The following is a 19,306-nucleotide window of genomic DNA, read 5'->3' on the forward strand; positions in this document are numbered from 1 at the left end:
TGAATTTGAGCTTTTGAGGTTAAATGTGCTCAAAAGCCTACTGCCATATAGCCTACAGGCTAAATAGGCTACTGTAGTTCCCATGCAATCCAACATGATATTTATCCAAACAAAAACCTTGATACAGAATAATCCATTAATGCCCATTAGACAAATCGTTACTTTATGCACATTTGCCCAGTGGTTGAACCATGCGGCGAATTTGGATCATGGCATTTGAATGGTCATGTTTTACATACAACTGTTGTGTGACCAAACCTCAGAGAATATTCACCGTATTATTCTACCTCCATAAACAATGAATTTAACCAATTCCAATCTTATATACAAATGAATGAACAAAGGTATGCCTATGCCAGTAGCCAGTAATGCCACCATGATATCCACAGTAAGTTTTAAATCCCTTTATTTTGTTTAATTGAATCAAGCCCTATTTGTCAAGTGATTATTTACAGTTAAAATTAAACGTCTATAAATGGAATGACTCTTTAAGTTTTCACTTTGATAGCCCGTTTGAATCAATAATCATCATCAATAATCCTCCATCTCGGGCATTCTGACCAAACAATTCAAATCCATACATCTGAAGGTAGAGCAGGGGTCTGCAACCTTTTGGAAATTAAGTGCCATGTTTGTATTTTCTAGATAGTCAGTATGTCATAACAACATACATTTTAATGACACCACATAAAAAACATATTTATGTGCAGGATGTCATTTACATGTGAGGGACTTAATTTGTTTGTAATAAAAAGCTCTCTCTCACACCAGTGTGCCAGTGATCACCAATTCCTTTGTTTCAATGTTGGCACCGGTGCCAAAGGTTGCCTGCTGGTTTGGGACAGAATTGTGTCCAATATCTGCCCTCGCCCCTCACCATGGGCCTATAGCAAGCATGTCCACCACCAGGAGGAAGTAGTAGTCCACTGATTCCCAAACAGTGGGTCAAATGTTCAATTCAAAATCACACCTGTGTGAACTGAGTGGTGTAAGGTCTTATATAGACTGATCAGCTGTGGTCTGACGTAGTGAAATCACACCCGTGTGAACTGGGTGACCATAGCAACCATGCTCATTTTTTGGTACGAACAGACAGACAGACAGACACGTAAACTAACAAAGCCAGTTGTAGGAGTGGTTTACACCACTCAAAAAATAGCTACAGATATACAAGTTCACAGCACAGCGCGTTGTGCAGAGGACTATAGTTTGCGTCCCGGCCAAACATCTTCTTTTGGGTCTTGAGCTAAAAGGTTTGGGCACCATGCACTGTTGTAGTCAGCCTTGAGCACTTATAGGCTGTTCCAGTCATAACAGTATACTGCGTCAGCCAGCTCAGCCTGGTCAAGAGGCCTGAAATTGAACCATGGAGAGTAGACAGCGCTGCATGTGTACTCTAAAAGGGAGCTCACCACATCAGCGTCGTTTGGACTTGGATCCTCAGTGGCACTCTGGCTGACTTTACTTTGGTTCAGCTGTGGTATACGCACTGAGGGAACAGGAGCCTCATTCCTCTGAGCTCACAGCGGCATGCATGGAGCATCAGGAGGACATTTCACGGAGGAGGTATATTGTGTAGCTCAATGGAAGCTTTCAGAAGGAAGCTTTCAGCTCAACATCCATGTGAGCATATAGTATTCACTTCTCTTTCTGCTGGCTGATAGATATACTCCTTTTTGGAGTCCAGACTCCAGAGACTGGAGGAGATCAAGACAGTTCATCATCATCATCATCCATCATGGGAGTTGTGTCTTCCTAATGGTGAAACACGTGCTGCATGTTTTTGAACTTGAAGCCAAGGCATCCTTTTGCTTCTTCTTCTTTTTCCAGCCGAACCATGACAGCTGGAATCAGTGCTTCAACCACCTTGACGATCCTGTGTGACGTTTGGTCCAGTCTGGACCTGTCAGGGTCATGCAGGGATGATTGGGATCTCTCTCTTCATGCAACGTCACTGACTGTCAGTTGCAGAGATGAGATTAATTTTACAAGACCATGTTGGTGATTTAGATAATTATAATTTCACACACGCTACAGGCCTACATGTAACGCCCAGCAAAGCCAACGTCTTAACCACTAATTGATTAAAGGAAAATTCCCCCTTGCCCCGGGGAGATATTAGCCTTTTGGTCATCATAGGCAGAGGCCACATGGGCCACTACCGCTACATAATAATAATAATAACACTTTATTTGTATAGCACCTTTCATGACATGAAATGCAGCTCAAAGTTCCTTACAGATCAATGGAGAAAAAAAGAAAAGAAAAGCAAGGCATAAAACATTAAAATAATAGCATTAATGCAATACAGTGAGCACATGAATAAAAGATCAATTAAAAGCAAGAGTGTAGAAGGATAGGTCTTGAGCTGTGCTTTAAAAGTGTCTACAGAGGCTGCCTGTCGAAGGTACAGTGGGAGTTTGTTCCACGCCGTCGGCCCGTAGAAGCAGAAAAGCTGCTTCACCGTGTTTTTTAGTTGCCATTTTTTTAGGCACAGTGAGCAGGCCAGCAGTGGAAGACCACTGGGCGGTTTGGGACATTGAGAGCTTTATAAACAAGTAAAATAATTTTAAAATCAATCCTAAAAACAACCGGATGCGGTGAAGCTAAAACTGGAGTAATATACTGCTACTGTGCTACATGATATACTGTACTATAGGCCTACATTAAATAACAGCCTATGTTCATTTGTACATTCGACAGCTTTTCACTGAAGTCATTGTGCCGACAACAATAAGATGTCATCATGTCACAATACCTCCCACACATATTAATGTCCATGATTAGACTAATTTCTGCCATTTGGTCTAGGGCCAATGACTCACTGCATGGAGCCATGCTGAAACATTTTGTTAAATATTTATAATTATGGGATAACATGTCCAGCCTTCTAGAATGTAATAATATAAAAATGTCAATATAAATAATGTAAGTCCACAACTGACAGGCAGCAGAAGCAGCTTCTTCTCAGTTCATTTTCATTCAGACCCCTGATAGACTTGTCTTGTAGCCTACAGGTTTTGCAGTTCTTCTTTTCTTCAGGCGGGGGCGTAGCAGAGCACCATGCCACTCCAGTGAAGTGGATTTAATCCAACATCTAATTCCCAAGTTTTTTGGGGGGTAAAACCACAGGTTTCAGCAGGCACACTGCAACAATTAACTTAAAAACCCAGAAGGGATTGGCGCTCTTATCATCATACATCATCTCATTCCGGCTAATCACAATTTGTGTCCTGATGGAGATATAGCCTCTTGATGACAACAAAACAAATAGTGCAGTGAGACAATTTAGAACATGGGTTCCCAAAGTGGGGTCCGGGAGGGGTACTTGAGGGAGTTCCAGGGGGTACCTAGCTAGAGATAGTTAGGAAACAAATGGACCCTTATGTGTCTGTAACTCAGAGTGTACAAATGGAACCAAATGGACCCGTTAGGGTCCATTTGGTACACTCTCAGAGTTAAATTAACAGTGGTTTTACAATATAAATTGGGGTACCAGAGATAGAAATGCCATTAAATCGGGGGTCCGTAGCATAATGCGTGTGAAACTGGGGGTCCATGAAATTAATATGATTCGGAAAAACTGCTAGAGCCGTAAAAATCCTCCCTTATCAGGGTCACAGGCATGTTTTCAAATGGGGGGTCCGTGGCCTAATACATTTATTTTTGGGGGTCCTTGACACGAAAAAGTTTGGGAACCACTGATTTAGAAAACCCTCATGGAGCACGCTATCTCTGCGCGTCCTTTAATTGGTGAAGTTTAAGAACGGACAAAGGTGTTAAGGTTTAACATGTATTTAATCAAATTGTATAAAGATAAAATATTACAGATTGAATAATATAATGAGTTTACAGAGCTCTAGGCGTCCAAAATGCTCTCCCTCTCAGCAATACAAAATCACCGAGTGGCAATTCATGAAGTCTGGCGCCCTCTCCTAACTGTCCCTCGCCCATTTATATACGTTAACAATGCAAAAGGTTATTGTCTCCACCAGGCCGAAGGCATGGGGAGAGAGTATGTTTTGCACTCCGTCCGTCCGTCCGTGTGTCCGTCCGTCTGTGAACAGCTAATCTCCGGCACCATTAACAGTCATCGCTTGAACACTTGAGTTGCTATGGATGTATGTTCGTTTCTCAATACTTGGTGCCTATTTCTGGCCTGGTGTGACAGCATGGGGCTTTTTGCCCTGTGAGAGGATACTATACATTGTCATTTGTCACAGTATGTACAACATGTCTGAGTATCAGGGTGGCCTTGATTGAATTAACTGCTTCATGTGGTATTCTGTTGGGAAGACAACTAATAATGTGGGTCAAGTGTTCCAGCATAGACACAAAATAACATAATATACTCATAATATTCAGCAAAACTATATGATCACACTATGCCATAACTACTTTTTTAAGATTGATGGATATGATTAGACAACAATATAATTGAAGAGAATATAAGCAAAGGATATCTCAACACTTTTGTCTTCAATGTTTGTGTTTATTTATACAAACACTCAAAACTGGCCATTCGATTTCAATGGCATTCAATGTTTGTGTTAAGACAATGTTTTATACAAACCCTCAACGCTTATAGCCTCTCAAAAATGACCAAAAGTTTTTTTGAAAGTGAAATATCCCTTTAAGGCTATTAGTTACTCTGCAGATTTATATTATTATTATGTTATTATATGCTATCATTATTGTATTATAATTATTATAATTATTATTGTATTATTATTACATGTATTACTATTATTATTATTATTATTCAAACTAAATAACTGCAACATGAAGTGGACACATTCATGCATTATTATTATTATTATTATTATTATTATTATTATATTATTATAAGTGTGAAATGGGCCATGAGTAGCATTAGTATAAGCTATACTTTCACATTTGGCACGCAGGCCATAATATTTGTCAATAATAAGCTACTAGGGCTAGCCTACTTACTGCAGTAGCCAGCTACACATTGAAGTAGGCCTAAACATTCAGCCTATACTTCTTCCCAATCTGGTGTAAACTGGCGTTATGCTGACATTGATGATGATAAGATGGATGAGATGGATTTATGCCTGGGCTGGGATCATATAATCATGTCTCAGTCATGCCGGAAAGTAGAAGTATTGTATCTCCTCCTTCGCGTGTCGCTCCTCCATCCTGCTACTCAACTTTTCTCTTTTTTCAATTTCCCCCTCTTCTGCTGTGCAGTCTGAGAGAGGGACGCCGAGCCGGGCTTTGGAGGAGCAGAGAGAAAGCCTTAAAGGATCTGACCGCAACAACACAACAAGTTGTTTAGCCTGTTGTCCACAACCAGAGAGTGGCGCGTGCGTCGTTGCGAGAAGATGTAGAAAACAAAAAACAAAGCTGTTTTATTTAGAGTAAAAAGCCTGGTGGGTAATTTTTTTGTTACCCAAAACCTAAACCTGGGAATAAGATGGCGTTGACGCGGATTCGCGTGTCTCTCGCCGTGTTGCTTCTGCTGGGGATTGTCTCTCTGCAGCCGTCCTCTGCGCAGCAGGACGGGGAAGAGGAGGAGGAGGAGAGGTCCTGTCAAGGTGCCTTCGACCTCTACTTTGTCCTGGACAAGTGAGTGTTCCCCCCACATTATTATTTATGACTTCAGAGTGACTTTCTTCTTCTACGTCGCCGCGCATTGCCATGCGACGCCTCAAAGATGCTTTAAGAAACGCGCAGACATAACAGACAGAGCATGGCATGGCGACGCGTTTGTTGTGCGTGTCGCTCGCCGACAACAAAAAACGATCTTTCAAGTTGTCAGCTCGAAATTCTGGTTCTTGTTTTCGGCATTCGGCATGCGACAACAACAGTCTTGCGACGGAATAGCTATGCGTTGAGCTCTCCCCTTGTGTCCTACACGCGTCCAAATGTGGAATGCTTTGTGTATTATAGTTTATGTTTGAAAGAAACTTTTGAAGCCTAGTTGAAGCTCAACCCATTAAGTGTTTTTCGGCTACTTTGTAACTGTATAGGCTTGCTACTTATACCTATTGTTATTCTGTTAGTTATTCTTTTCGACCGGGGGAGAAAACAGAGCCTTCTTCCCCACGGGATGTGGATTTGTGGGCAGGGCAACGTTCAGGCAGGATGGATGGATTGAGTTTCAGGCTGATGACGCCTGCCTGCGGACACAGCTGGAGCAGATGTAGACTAATGGTAGTCTCTCTCTCTCTCTCTCTCTCTCTCTCTCTCTCTCTCTCTCTCTCTCTCTCTCTCTCTCTCTCTCTGCACACAAACTAAGTGTCTATTGTTACGGTAATAAGTGAGTTATTAAACAGGGGTGGAGAACTGTGGAAGTTCCCGAAGTCAGAGAAATAGGCTAGTGACTACATTTCTTTAGGCTACTTAAGTAAAAGGAGCAACACCATAATACTCAAGTAAAAGTCCTATTCATAAATCCTTAATTTTCTTGAATAAAAGTCCAAATGCATTGGCATCCAAATATACTTTACAATAGACCTTTCAAAAAATATACATATGCAGAACAGGCCAATTCACAGTTGTATTGTGGGATGTCAATGTGTCTTTGATGAACACCTGTGCATGGTGTGTTCAGTTTTAATATCAAGGTGGGGCTGATTTGAATTTGTTTATGTGCTGCTGGGTAGTCGATTCCTGCCGAAGACATCTTTTGGGTTTTTTATTGATTCAGAATAGACTCTTATATCTACCGCATAGTAGCTTCCCCGACGTTAGGCAATGCTCGCTTCCGCGACACAGTTGTGACTCTGTCCCACGAAGGGAGGCACTTTCGCCTTATAGTTTTAGACCGCGACAGAGGGGCGCCGTCTCAAGTGAATAACTTGAGCTACGAGAGACACCACAGAGCGAGCTAAAGCGAGCGAGTTGCCGTGTCAAATGTTGCAAAGTTCACTTGAGCTGACTCAGCCCCGTTTGAGTTGCGACCCGATAGGCAGAGAATAGTAAATCCTCGACCCGCCTACATCGAATGAAGACAGCGGAGCGCCCTCCCTATACCCCACTGATGGCCCGTCTCACCCAATCAAAAGCCGCGGTGCTCCTTCCAGCCCCTCCCTCCGTGGGGCAGACCCTCCCTTCGCTTCGTGGGGCAGAAAACTGCGTCGCCTCACGTCCGCTGTGGTCCGTCACTGAAATGTTTCCCCGCCGTCCACTTCCATTATAAGCACGATCTTTGGCCACGATGTTAGGGGCTCATTAAAAGAATCGTCGCTACCTCACGGTTAAGGTCCCTGCACACTGGACGCGTGTTTGGATGCTTAGCTGCGTTTTTCTGTCGGTTTTCCGAAAAACGCATCCAGTGTGCAACCACCTTAACAATATTAACGCTTCTGATGACTTTTAAAGTTACAATCGCCGGTTCATTTGGTGGTGAATTTTGGGCTTTTCAAAATAAAAGATCCCGTGCATCAGGCAGATGCAAGGAAGCGACAGCGCCGGAGTTTAACGGTGGCAGTCAAAGAAAGTATTTGTATTATTCTTTTTCTTTCATCGACACTGGATATTCAGGTAACCACAGAGCAATCCATACAGTATTTGATCCCTGAAGCCTCCAAAGAGCAGCTCCATTGTTGTCATATCTGGGCTGAGTCTGAGAGAGGTGAGATTATCCGTACGCAGGGACGCTGAACAGCCTGGCATGTCATAACATGTTAAGAGTACAGCAGTGTTTATGACCATAAGCAGATGGACTGTATGCTGAAGCGTACAGTAGCAAGAAGACAGCTCCTGTGTTGGTTACTAGTTAGTTACTAGAGAACAAACTTTAAATCCTGAACTTAGTTCAAAGGGGGTGTCGGTGAAGTAAGTTATATGTTTTCTGATCAAATAAGTGTTAAATAGCTCTATATTCCGATAGTAATCATTGCTATTTCCTGGATTGTTTGTTCAGTAAAGTAAACGATCAGTAGTAAATTTAAAAAAAAGAAGTAATTTGTGGATCTAATTGAACCTTTTTTATTTATCTATGAAATAATGTCGAATCTGTTGAACGAATACAAAAATATAGGTAACGAAAAAAAGGGATTTGCTCACAACCTACGTCCCGACGCTCTACTCTGCTTGATAGCAAAGACTAGGCTACTATCAGAATATAGAGCGTTTAACCTTTCTTTCCCCGCACAAAAACATATCACTTTAACACCCCTTTAATTTGCATCCATTTTTACACCCATCAGATCAGAGTCAAATTGACATTGAGGATTTGACTGTGGCTGGCATGACATGCATGAGCAGCCCTCTGGTGTGCCACTGTTTATCTGACTGTCTGGATGCCGCAGCAGCAGCAGCAGTGGCCCCTGCTCCCCACGTCTGTGTTTACTTGTGGCTCGTTTTTAGACCTCAAGTGCCACGTAGGTTCATAATCTAATCCCTACGATGTGATCGAATGTCAGGTAATATGATGATGTGTCAAGTTAGGATTTGTAATGTGTGTGTGTGTGTGTGTGTGTGTGTGTGTGTGTGTGTGTGTGTGTGCGTACGTGCATGCGTGCCATCTCGTTTTTGAGGGGGTCCGACTCCTGTGTGTGTGCCCACGGCTAATCTCACAGACCACAGCAGTGGGCCAAGGAAGCACAACCCTGAATATTCTATTATAACACAATTAGTGATTTCTTATTTGTGTGTGAATATTTTAATGTTACAAAATAAATAAAATAAAAAACATAATCTCAGATCCACCCATCCCTCCATGTTTGGCCATCATCTACACGATGTCTTCAACATGACATCAGAGGGGAAGCCACGCCATATCACACCCTGTCTTGTTTTCTCTGCAAAAACAAAATACAATACTTTTAGAACCCTCTTTTTCCCCTTCTACACCCCCCCCCCCCAGAATAGTAACACTAGGCTTCATGTGGTTAAGATGCGCCTCAAAAAGCCAAAGTGAACAGCTTCTAATTTTAAGTGTAGGTTGAGCTCTGGTGTTTGGCTACCAGTGCCATGGTGCCCATATACCAGACGTCAGTTTGCCAGGCTGACGTCAACACATGCATGTTGGAGAGGTGGGTTCTTCTGTTGCACTGGGTCCAACAGACATAGCCGGGGAGCAACTGACACCACTGGCTCCCAGCATTCCATCGCTCTTGTCTGAGCCGCACCAAATACCAGGCTGCATTTTTCCTGTATATCTGGTAGCCCACAAATAGAATAATAACCCTTGTGGGTTTTCTTTTTTGTCTGGGTGCTGCAGAGTAGGTGCTCATATTTTTTCACTGACACTGTAGCTTTGGGCATATGGCCAAGTGCAATGGCAGTAACCAGAACGAACAAAGACTCTAATGATAGATGATAGCAGATCTGAAGTGGTCTAATCGAGACGGTGAGGACATCATGAGGTCGAGTCTATAAAAGAGAAGCAAGCATTGCTCCGCATGCTGTTTAGTTGAATTGCAACATTACGTAATGTCTTATGTTGAATAAAAGCCACGAAACACATAATTACACACCATCTATTCTAGAGGTTGCAGATTTATAGTGCTTTGTGTAGACAAAGAGCCTTTTTTATCGCAATCGAGACAGTTACTAACATCACAGCTGAGCTCCCTGTAAACAGAACAGATTGACTGCTCACAGACATTATTTATTAGTTTGTTTAGAAGAGCGACGCAGAGCTAAAGAGAAAACCTTAGATGGGGTTTATATTGGCCCCCTCCTATTGTTTGCCTGCGAGAGAAATGTAAACCCAACCCTGACACTGTGGACATTGTTGTGACAGATAAACATTTGCACAGTTATAATCTCAGGCAGCTATCAGAGGTGTACTTATGCTTGTCTCACTTGTAAACAATGAATGTTTGAATGATGAATGATCTGACTATGTGTGTCCTTCCGGATTAGCTATTTAAAGTACACCATCATGCCATTTGTGACAGGGAAACGAGCTGGCGAATGATCACGAATTAAATCAATGGGGTGGCGCAAAAGATGCATGATGAATCTAAGGTCTAAAATCAAAGCAGACTTTCTCCAGTCTGTTTACGACCTCCTTCCTGCACCCCCTCTGTCCCACCCAGCCCTTACACCCTTACCCCTTGCTGGGTTGTTGCTCTGTGCCCCTCTGTTCTCTTATGTCATCAACATGCTATAACAGGACGTGCGCGCACGCACACACACACACACACACACACACACACACACACACACACACACACACACACACACACACACACACACACACACACACACACACACACACACACACACACACACACACACACACGCGCACTCCCTGCAGAGTTACTTCTGGGGTCCCTCTGTTTTGCATGTCACAGCCTTTACACTCCACGGGCCCCCAACCTGTTGTTGGGCTGGCCGCGCACTGTGGGACCATCTGTTCCCCCTCACACACACACACACGCGCGCGCACGCACGAGCGCACGTGTGCACGGAGGCATACAGGCCCAGCTGCCTGCTGCATGGTGTCTGCTAGAGGGCAGAGTGGCAGACTGCTGCTGCATCTGTCCCCGTCTAACCTCAATCCTCTGCCCCAGTAGCAATTAGCCCCCATTAGCAGCCCCCTGGGACTGGGCTTCATTAGTGAGACAGGCCCCCATAATGTATGCAGCAGTATGTTGTTGCAGGGCAGGCTAGAACCAGTAGCTCTCACTGTCAGACAGCAGGTCATCGCCCAGGTCCAGGATAATGGAATGTGTCTCTGTGCCAGAGCCTGACCCATACCTCGGGTTGGCCGATATATTGTATATCGGACATTATTTGTATTTGTTTATTACATAGTTAGCTGCGATTACAGTTTTCAACCTGGCGTCCATATTGTGAGCATGTCGTCATAGGCAAACGTAAAAACAAAATGCTTATCTAGTATAAACTGTGAGCTAGTTACAGATCGGCTATTTTTGGACATTTATGAATACGGCTTAATAGTCTAGTAGCCAGAATGTGAACCCCGGACATGTTGAGTACACCAACGTTTTATGTTAGAAATGTTTAGTATGGGTCCCCAGCATGTAGAAACTGCCGGATGCTAACTTGCATATGTTGAGCAATTTTCATAATTGGCATAATATCTGACCATACCATTAACAAAAAAATCTAAATTTCATCATGCTTTATGTAGCATGTGACATGTCAAACTAGGGGGTTTTCATGATGCTGAATCCATTCCAAGCATTAGTTTTGCACAGAAAACACTCCTTAGGCTAAAACGGCCATAGCCGTAATCACAAATGTGCTGACATCATCACATTTGTGATTACGGCTATGGCCGTTTTAGCCTAAGGAGTGTTTTTTTGCTAAACTAATGCTTGGAATGGATTCAGCATCATGAAAACCCCCTAGTTTGACATGTTTGGAATCTTTTGCCTTCTATAGGTTGTTAACGGCATGGTCACATATTATGCCAATTATGAAAATTGCTCAACATATGCAAGTTAGCATCCGGCAGTTTCTACATGCTGGGGACCCATACTAAACATTTCTAACATAAAACTTTGGTGTACTCAACATGTCCGGGTTCACAATGGGGCTCTATGGGCTGGCAACTAGACTATAAGTGGTTAAATGAAATTAATTACAAAGAAATGTTGCACGTTTTGACAAAATATTGATTAAATAATTATCAGCAATCAGAGGTCTAGCAGGTTGAAGAATGCTCCCAGTTCTAATAATTAACTGTCTATATAAACAGTCCAGCTGTCTTTGTTGGCTGTGTCGGTGCTCACATTGTTTCTGTTTGATGGGCATTGATTGTGTTGTTGTTTTTGCTCTGTGTCCTGAATAGGTGTTTCCTATTAAGGATATACAGATGTTAGGGTACCGTCACGTCGAGCTTTGATTCTGCCAATGAGGAGGATGCTGCAAATGCATTTCAAAAGGAACAGAGAGCTTTGTTGCCATTTGTGGATTTCCGTTCCCATCCCAAAACATTGGCAGAATCCACCACATTAGGCGGAATAAGATAATGTAACCTCTTTTGGTGTTTTAAACATTATGTTATAATTTAGCTATTGAAAAATAGCAGATCTACAAGCTCATAGCGCGCCACCGAGTGGCGCGCTACGAGCTTGTAGGTCTGCTATGTTTGAAAAATCGTGAAAATATTTATTTTAGAAAACTGGAGGATTTAGAAGATTCTTTTTTAATTTTGAGGTCAGGCCTAAATGGGTTAAATTAAACAGAAAAATAAAGTGCCAGATACTGAAAAGTGATGTTAATCGGTGCATCAATGCATAGACTCGCCAATACCTGATCCAGCATTTTAGGCTGTACTAGAGGTATTTCTGATACTATAAACAATCTACATAACTTTGTTGTGAATCTCCTGCCGTGTATCAGTACTCACACTGTCTGGTGGGCAGTGAGGTTCAAAAACATTGCACTCCTATCAGCAACAGAAATTCTTCATAATATTGTTTTGTTTTTTGTCAAGGTCCGGGAGTGTAAAAAACCACTGGATAGAGATCTACTCTTTCGTGGAGCAGCTGGCGGAGAAGTTTATCAGGTATAAAACTCCACACATGGACAAATTACGTCGTCAACTTGCGACGGGCATTGTACCGCTTGAATAAAAGAAAGAAACCTATTTCTAAAATAAAATGTGCCAGGGGGTGGACACCAGTTTTGGTCCTGGGTGCCACTATTCCCATTATAAATAAAAGAAAGAAAATGTAATTATATTGTGCATGTCATGTGCATGTCATCACCTGCACACCAGATTAGAGGAATGTTCAAAATATGGATTAAAAAAATAAAAATAAAAAAAATATTAAAAAAATATATATATATACTGTATATATTTTTTTTTAACTCGTCTTAACGTCCCTGGTAATCAGTGCATGATTAGATTCAGCTCGTCTTAACGTCCCTGGCACTTAAACAGTTTTAAGGTGTTTTAAAATTTAAATTGTAGTTATAGAGGGTAATTATAATGTATTAAGGTAAAGTGAAACATCACTATGTTCCGACATCTGTAATTGACATGAGACCATTGTGTGTCTTTACCAGCCCCATGCTGAGAATGTCCTTCATCGTCTTCTCCACGCAAGGAAAAACCATCATGAAACTGACCGCGAACAGGTAGGAGGACACTTTAATGGTTTTTTCTTTTTTTTTAATGGTTTTTTTTTGTGGCTTTCGCCTTTATTTTATATTTTTTATGGAGGGACAGACATTAGGCTGACAGGAAATGGGGAGAGAGATGGGGGGGGGAAGACATGCAGTAAAGGCTGTCGGGATCGGGAGTCGAACCCGCGGCACACTGCCAGACTGGATTACCAGCCAAGGTGCCTGGACCGCTGAGCCACGGCCCAGGCCCACTTTAATGATTTTGTAATGATTCAGCTCGTTGCCGAGCTGAATAAGCCCCACGTAGCATGTCTTCACGTGAGGCCGAGTCCCGCGCAGCAGCACGCCGCCGCCACAGAGGGGCCATGGCTGCCACATGACATCATTTCAGAAAGCCATGCATTGGAGGGCCTAGCAGCGCCACTCAAAAATGTAGCGTGGTCCACAGTCAAATCCTCAGGGTTAAATGTACTCTAAGAGAGTACACTACAAATGTAACCAAATTGACCCATATAAGTATCAATTTCTTACATTTGTACTGTATGTACTCACAAATTATATTCTCTCAACAGTATTTTTAAATATATTTTCTGAGTTTAAAGTACTACAGGCAAAAAAAAAGGGGAAAAAAAACACTTGATGAAAGCGTTTGATTCCCATCTTATCTTACGGTATCGGAATTGTCCTGTAAATTCCAGCCTGGCATCTGGTGTGTGACCGAGTAGGTCAAAACAAACGTGTCCGGCCTTGCTGTATTTATCTTGAGTGAAATCCTACACCGGTGGGTTTTCAAAGTGTTTTCTCCACAGACCCAGGTTTCAAAAGACTTGCAGGCTTAATTCTTAGGCTCCAGTCGTTAGTTCAGCCTTCCATGGTTCTGAAGAGATTGGAAGGCTTTCGTAGCATAACAGTCTCAGAAGTCTTATGCTGTGTCACATGCTGATACTGACACTATATATAGTATATAGCAGGGGTGGGCAACTGGCGGCCCGGGGGCCACATGCGGCCCCCACCTTCACTTAATGTGGCCCTCAGGTTAATATCCGAATACTGATATAATATTGGTTTCAGCTGTTACTATTCCACAACATGCAAACATGACCCGCTGTAATTACTTCAGTCTAAATAAGTAGCTCAATGCTCAACACAAGTATAGCCTAATTAAAGGCATTTGAAATTACATAAAAATGTTAATTTTCAGGATTCCAATTTAAAAATAATTCAAGATTTCAATTCGAATATAGCAAAAATAGCAGTGCGACGCTTTTGAGCTTGTAGATCTGCTATTTTTGCTACAACAGCAATGTGGCCCTCTGGAGTGAGTGTGGAAATATAGTGGCCCTCTCCATCGTCAAAGTTGCCCACCCCTGGTATATAGTATAGTATCGGTATTAGTATATGGCATGGAACTGGGAAACAGCACTTATGGCACTGTGAAGATATACTGTAATATGCATAGCTACTATACAAAGATATTGTTGCTATTGGATGGAAACCCAATACTGTATGTCCAAAACTGTTACTGTAAAAACAGCAAAGCTAGCAAGACACATCTCAACGTTTTGAGCTTGTAGATTGTTTTTGCTACTTTTGTGTGACATTGTATGACAAAGTAGGTCATTCATTTATGAAAAAAACATACAAAATTTAAATATGGAGATACAAGGTTTCTTCCCAACAGCAATGATATATACGATTGTATGAAACACTGGACTTCATTATGGTTGTTTGACTCTCTATAGCGCTCATTCTTTTCTCCTTCAGTGTACAGTATGTGTTCTCCCAGTGCATCTGGTTCAACAGGCTGTGTGTTCTCCCATCCTGACAGGGAGGCCATCACAGGGGGCCTGACGGAACTGAGGAGAGTTGTCCCTGGAGGAGACACTTACATGAATCTAGGCTTGGAAATGGTAAGGCTAAAAACTAAAGATGCTTTTCTTGAATGCGCATATACAATTGGAATTAGAAAACACGCTGATAAATGATCTTTTCTGAGGTATGGTGCTTTTATTATTAGGTGCCTAATTTTGTAGTCTAGTACTCTAGTCTAGTCCTTGTGGGTGCGCGTGCGTGCGTGCGTGCGTGCGTGCGTGCGTGCGTGCGTGCGTGCGTGCGTACGTGCGTGCGTGTGCGAGCGCGTTCATGTGTGTCTCTGAGGTTAAATGTGTGTGTCTCTGAAGTTAAATCTCCCAAAATATGGAACAATGTCCCCACCCACCCATTTACCCAGGGAAGTAGCTGAGCACAGGTGCTCATTTTCATTTTCAGCAACGCCCTGCACATAGAAACACACAGACAGACACACACACATGCACACACACATTAAAACCTGGGAGCTGACCAGTACAACCACAGTCTTATACTGTTGGCCACTAAGCAGCTCCAGGGGGAGCAGTTGGGGGTTCAGTGGCTTGCTCAAGGGCACTTCAGCGGTGTTGGGTGAGTGATGACTTCCCCACCCATATTTTGTGCAGTTTGAAGACAATTGCACTACTTGTGTGTCGTGAGGCGAACACACTAATTAACAACACATTTGCAAGTGTATAAAATAAGACGAGACAAGATTTGTGGTTTGTTTGAAAGTGTCAAAGTTCCTTTTCTTCACCATCACAGGTGAAGGTGTTGCTTTATGAGATAAATACATCTTAAAATACGGATGACAGCAATTGAACCAGTTTCCTGCACGGCACACAAATGCATATTCCAGTTCAGTTCTTCCTTTTTCTAAGGCTGTCCGGTCTCATTAGCTGTGCTTGTAAAGGAGTAGTAGTCTAGTACTAAACAGTTAACACACCTGGACCACTTATTAGCTGCAGGGGTTCATTCCTGTGTTCATTCACGCTGCGTCGCTCCCGTGATGTGATTGGATGGGGGTTCAGTGGTTCACATTCAAACCACCAAACCCGGAGCGTGACTGGATGGTGGACGACTGGACGATTATGAATGGATGTTTTTGTCTGCTATTAAAATAAATTAACCCCTTTTGGTGTTTTAAGCATTATGTTATACTTTAACTATTGAAAAATAGCAGATCTACAAGCTCTTTTTGAAAAATCATGAAAATGTGCCTCAAATCTTTGAATATATATTATTTCAGAGTTTCAGTTTTAACTCAAATCTTTGCTTCTGGAACAACATATTTTCAGACGGGGGGTCGGTGGCATATTACATATAATCTTTTGGGTCCTTGGCATGAAATATTGAGAACCACTGAGGTTTTTCAGAAAAAAATACATTTTAAAAAGACATTTTTAAAATTTCGACGTCAGGCCTAAATGGGTCAATAACATTGCTTGTGTTTGGTTTCCCTAAGAATGTGAATATGAAGGCAGTTGTGTGGAGTGTACCGTTACTGTACTGTACTGTATGTATATGGTGGTTCCAGCTGTGGCACCGGCATGCATTTGTGTGTTGGGGGGGTTGTGGGGGCTCTGAGACATTCTTAGGCCCAGGGGCCCACATGGACTGCTTATTAAGGCTTCAGCCTATTCAATGATCATTTAGCAGTCGGGTACCGTTTGAAGGCAGAATAGTGACACGCTAGGGTTCAAGTGGTTAACTCTTCTTAACCACAGGGGTCTCTGGACCTTGCAGCTGTGTGTACAGGGTCTTCATCACGCTAACGCCCCTCCTTTTGTGATTGCAGGCTAATACTCAGATTTATCAGGAGAACTTTGGTAAGCACACAAATGTGATGTTCACTTTGCACCGCACATTTGTTTTGTTTCCAGCTGGATGTCGGATAATGTTAAGTGACATTGACACTGTGTGTGTGTGTGTGTGTGTGTGTGTGTGTGTGTGTGTGTGTGTGTGTGTGTGCTCGCGTGTGTGCGTGCGTGTATGCGCTCTAAAGGGACGGCCAGCGTCATCATCGCTTTGACCGACGGCGAGCTGAACGAGTGGCAGTTTGACACAGCTCAACGAGAGGTACGGTTGGATGCGTTACAATCATGTCATGTGTCACTTGACACATCCTTAGTTTGATATTGTTAACATTTTTATGTGTACTACCAATACAAAAAGAGAAAAAAAAATATATATATATATATCCACAGAGCTTGTAAAAAGGTATATAATAAAGCTTTTCCCCCCAAAAACAAACAATCATTCATGGTAAAACAATCATTTAAAAAATGTGTCTAGTCTAAAATTATTGTTTTGTTTTACTTCTGTAAGCTGGTTTATCCATGTTGCTTCCGTTTTAGTTGGGGTGGGTACTCCTTTTTCCACTAACACAATGGTGCAAAAAGTATGAATGCTGCCTTATATGTCTGAGGAAAACGTCTGAGGAAAACGGAGGCGTTGTGATGAATAATGCAACAATGGCTCATTGTTGTACTCTATAGCACATAAAGCACTGTAGTTGAAATGTCCTTGAGCAAGACACCTGGCAAGCACTGAGAAGGTTGGTGCCTTGCGTGGTTTCCTCTGCTGTGTGAATGAGTGAACGTGGAATACATTGTAAAGCAGGGACGAATAGTTTTCATAATCCTCACGGGGGCCCGTCAATGCCTGATCTGCATGTGTACAAGGGGACAGGCAACGCGGTCCACCCCCCCACCACCCCCCGCCCCGGACAGTGAGGAAGACAGACGTGTTAAGGTGCCAGACTTGGATGGTTAGAGTGTCGCGATTACATACAAAGTCAATGCAAGACGAGTTTCGCGCGAACGGGCGCGACCTGATGCGGCACAAACGGGACGAACCGAGGCGAATATATTCAGGTCCAATTCCTCATGGGGGCCGAGATCCCTGGTCCAATTCCTCATAGGGGCCCTGGCCCCCCGGCCCCCACAGACTCTACGTCACTGTTGTAAAGCACTTTTAGGTGTCAGAAAGCTTACCATTCAGGCATTCACCCATTACTTTTATTTTGTAGAACTATGAATTTGTGGGCTAGTGTCAGGCTCAAATTGCATCAGGCTCGTTCAAATTGCAATTTGCCACACGCAAACGGAGAGTTGGTGACCTACTGCAGTGTATTTGGAAAAGGGGACAGTGTTTATACTGTGATTATATGTTTGTATGTGTCTCTTCTGTACTTGCAGGCTGAGAGGGCCAGGTCTCTGGGAGCCATTGTGTACTGCGTGGGTGTCAAAGAATTCAACGAGACACAGGTTGGGTTACGGCAGAATATACTGAAGACATTTCATAAACCAGGGATGGGCGACCCAGTTGAGCCCAAGATCACTTACTGTACTGTAGCTCTTTTCCAAAGCTGCTGTGATCGCCCAGTGTCCCACAGTGACCACCATTGCTTTTATGACTTGTTGTAGACTGGAACTTGGAATAATACTTCCAATATATACTTGGAAGTATAGAATCAATCAAGTCAATCATTTAGCAATACAACCTAACAAAGAATGCGTCTAAGACTTAAGATGATACATTCTGACTATCTGTATGTTATGAACATTAAACAATCATGAAAAAATAATATATTTTTTTAAAGAGATTAAAACTAAAAATTATCAAATGGAGGTCCACTAGAGATGTGACTTTGTATTGTTTGTGTGTTTCCCAGCTGGCTACCATAGCAGACACAGTGGAACACGTGTTTCCAGTCTGGGGAGGTTTCCAGTCCCTCACAGGAGTCATCGATTCGGTATGAAACATAAAACTCACACACAAAACACGCACGCACGCACGCACGCACGCACAAACAAAACACGCACGCACACACACACACACACACACACGCACACGCACACAGCCATATGTGTGCATCATTGAAAATCCCGACATAATATTGGTCTCTTAGTCTTACTGACTCTTGACTATTTTCTCAGATCATCAAGAAGTCCTGCATTGAGATCCTGGCGGCAGAACCGTCCAGTGTGTGTGCCGGAGGTAAGAGACATACATGGTGGGGCTGATGACGCGTCTGGGATTTTGCCTCGTTGTACATTTTTCAACCTTATCTTCATATAATTGGCCTTTTCACTAATGCTCATTATCCCATTCTGGGCGGGAACCCCTTTTGGTGTTTTAACTAAGCATTACGTTATACTTTAGCTATTAGAAAATAGCAGATCTACAAGCTCATGGCGCGCCACCGAGTGGCACGCTACGAGCTTGTATAGGTCTGCTATTTTTGAAAAATCAAGATGGTACAATACCCGTCTGGTCACTGCTGTGTCTCATTGGGGATGGACAGTTCAGAAACCTGCTTAGCAGTTACATCATTGATAGGGATTCCAAGCAAATTGGATAACTTTCTGGAAAATAGAAGCCATTGCTCTTGCAGGACCACATTGGAAGCAACTAAGCGTTTATTTACGCT

The 19,306-nt window shown here is 42.7% G+C and overlaps 1 protein-coding gene across 1 annotated transcript in view; it reads left to right on the plus strand.

Moving 5' to 3' along the window:
* The first annotated feature begins 5,216 nt into the window (after positions 1-5,216).
* antxr1d (ANTXR cell adhesion molecule 1d) overlaps positions 5,217-19,306 on the plus strand; it is a 50,996-nt gene continuing 36,906 nt past the window's right edge. Inside the window, exons 1-9 of the mRNA XM_079513202.1 lie at positions 5,217-5,589; positions 12,389-12,460; positions 12,964-13,035; positions 14,852-14,933; positions 16,670-16,700; positions 16,877-16,950; positions 18,072-18,140; positions 18,548-18,628; positions 18,813-18,873. Of these exons, the coding sequence (XP_079369328.1) occupies positions 5,438-5,589; positions 12,389-12,460; positions 12,964-13,035; positions 14,852-14,933; positions 16,670-16,700; positions 16,877-16,950; positions 18,072-18,140; positions 18,548-18,628; positions 18,813-18,873 (694 nt within the window). The 5' untranslated portion in view covers positions 5,217-5,437. The remainder of the gene's footprint in view (positions 5,590-12,388; positions 12,461-12,963; positions 13,036-14,851; positions 14,934-16,669; positions 16,701-16,876; positions 16,951-18,071; positions 18,141-18,547; positions 18,629-18,812; positions 18,874-19,306) is intronic.

This window comes from Electrona antarctica (assembly GCF_951216825.1).
Source record: "Electrona antarctica genome assembly, chromosome: 10".
Lineage (NCBI taxonomy): Eukaryota > Metazoa > Chordata > Actinopteri > Myctophiformes > Myctophidae > Electrona > Electrona antarctica.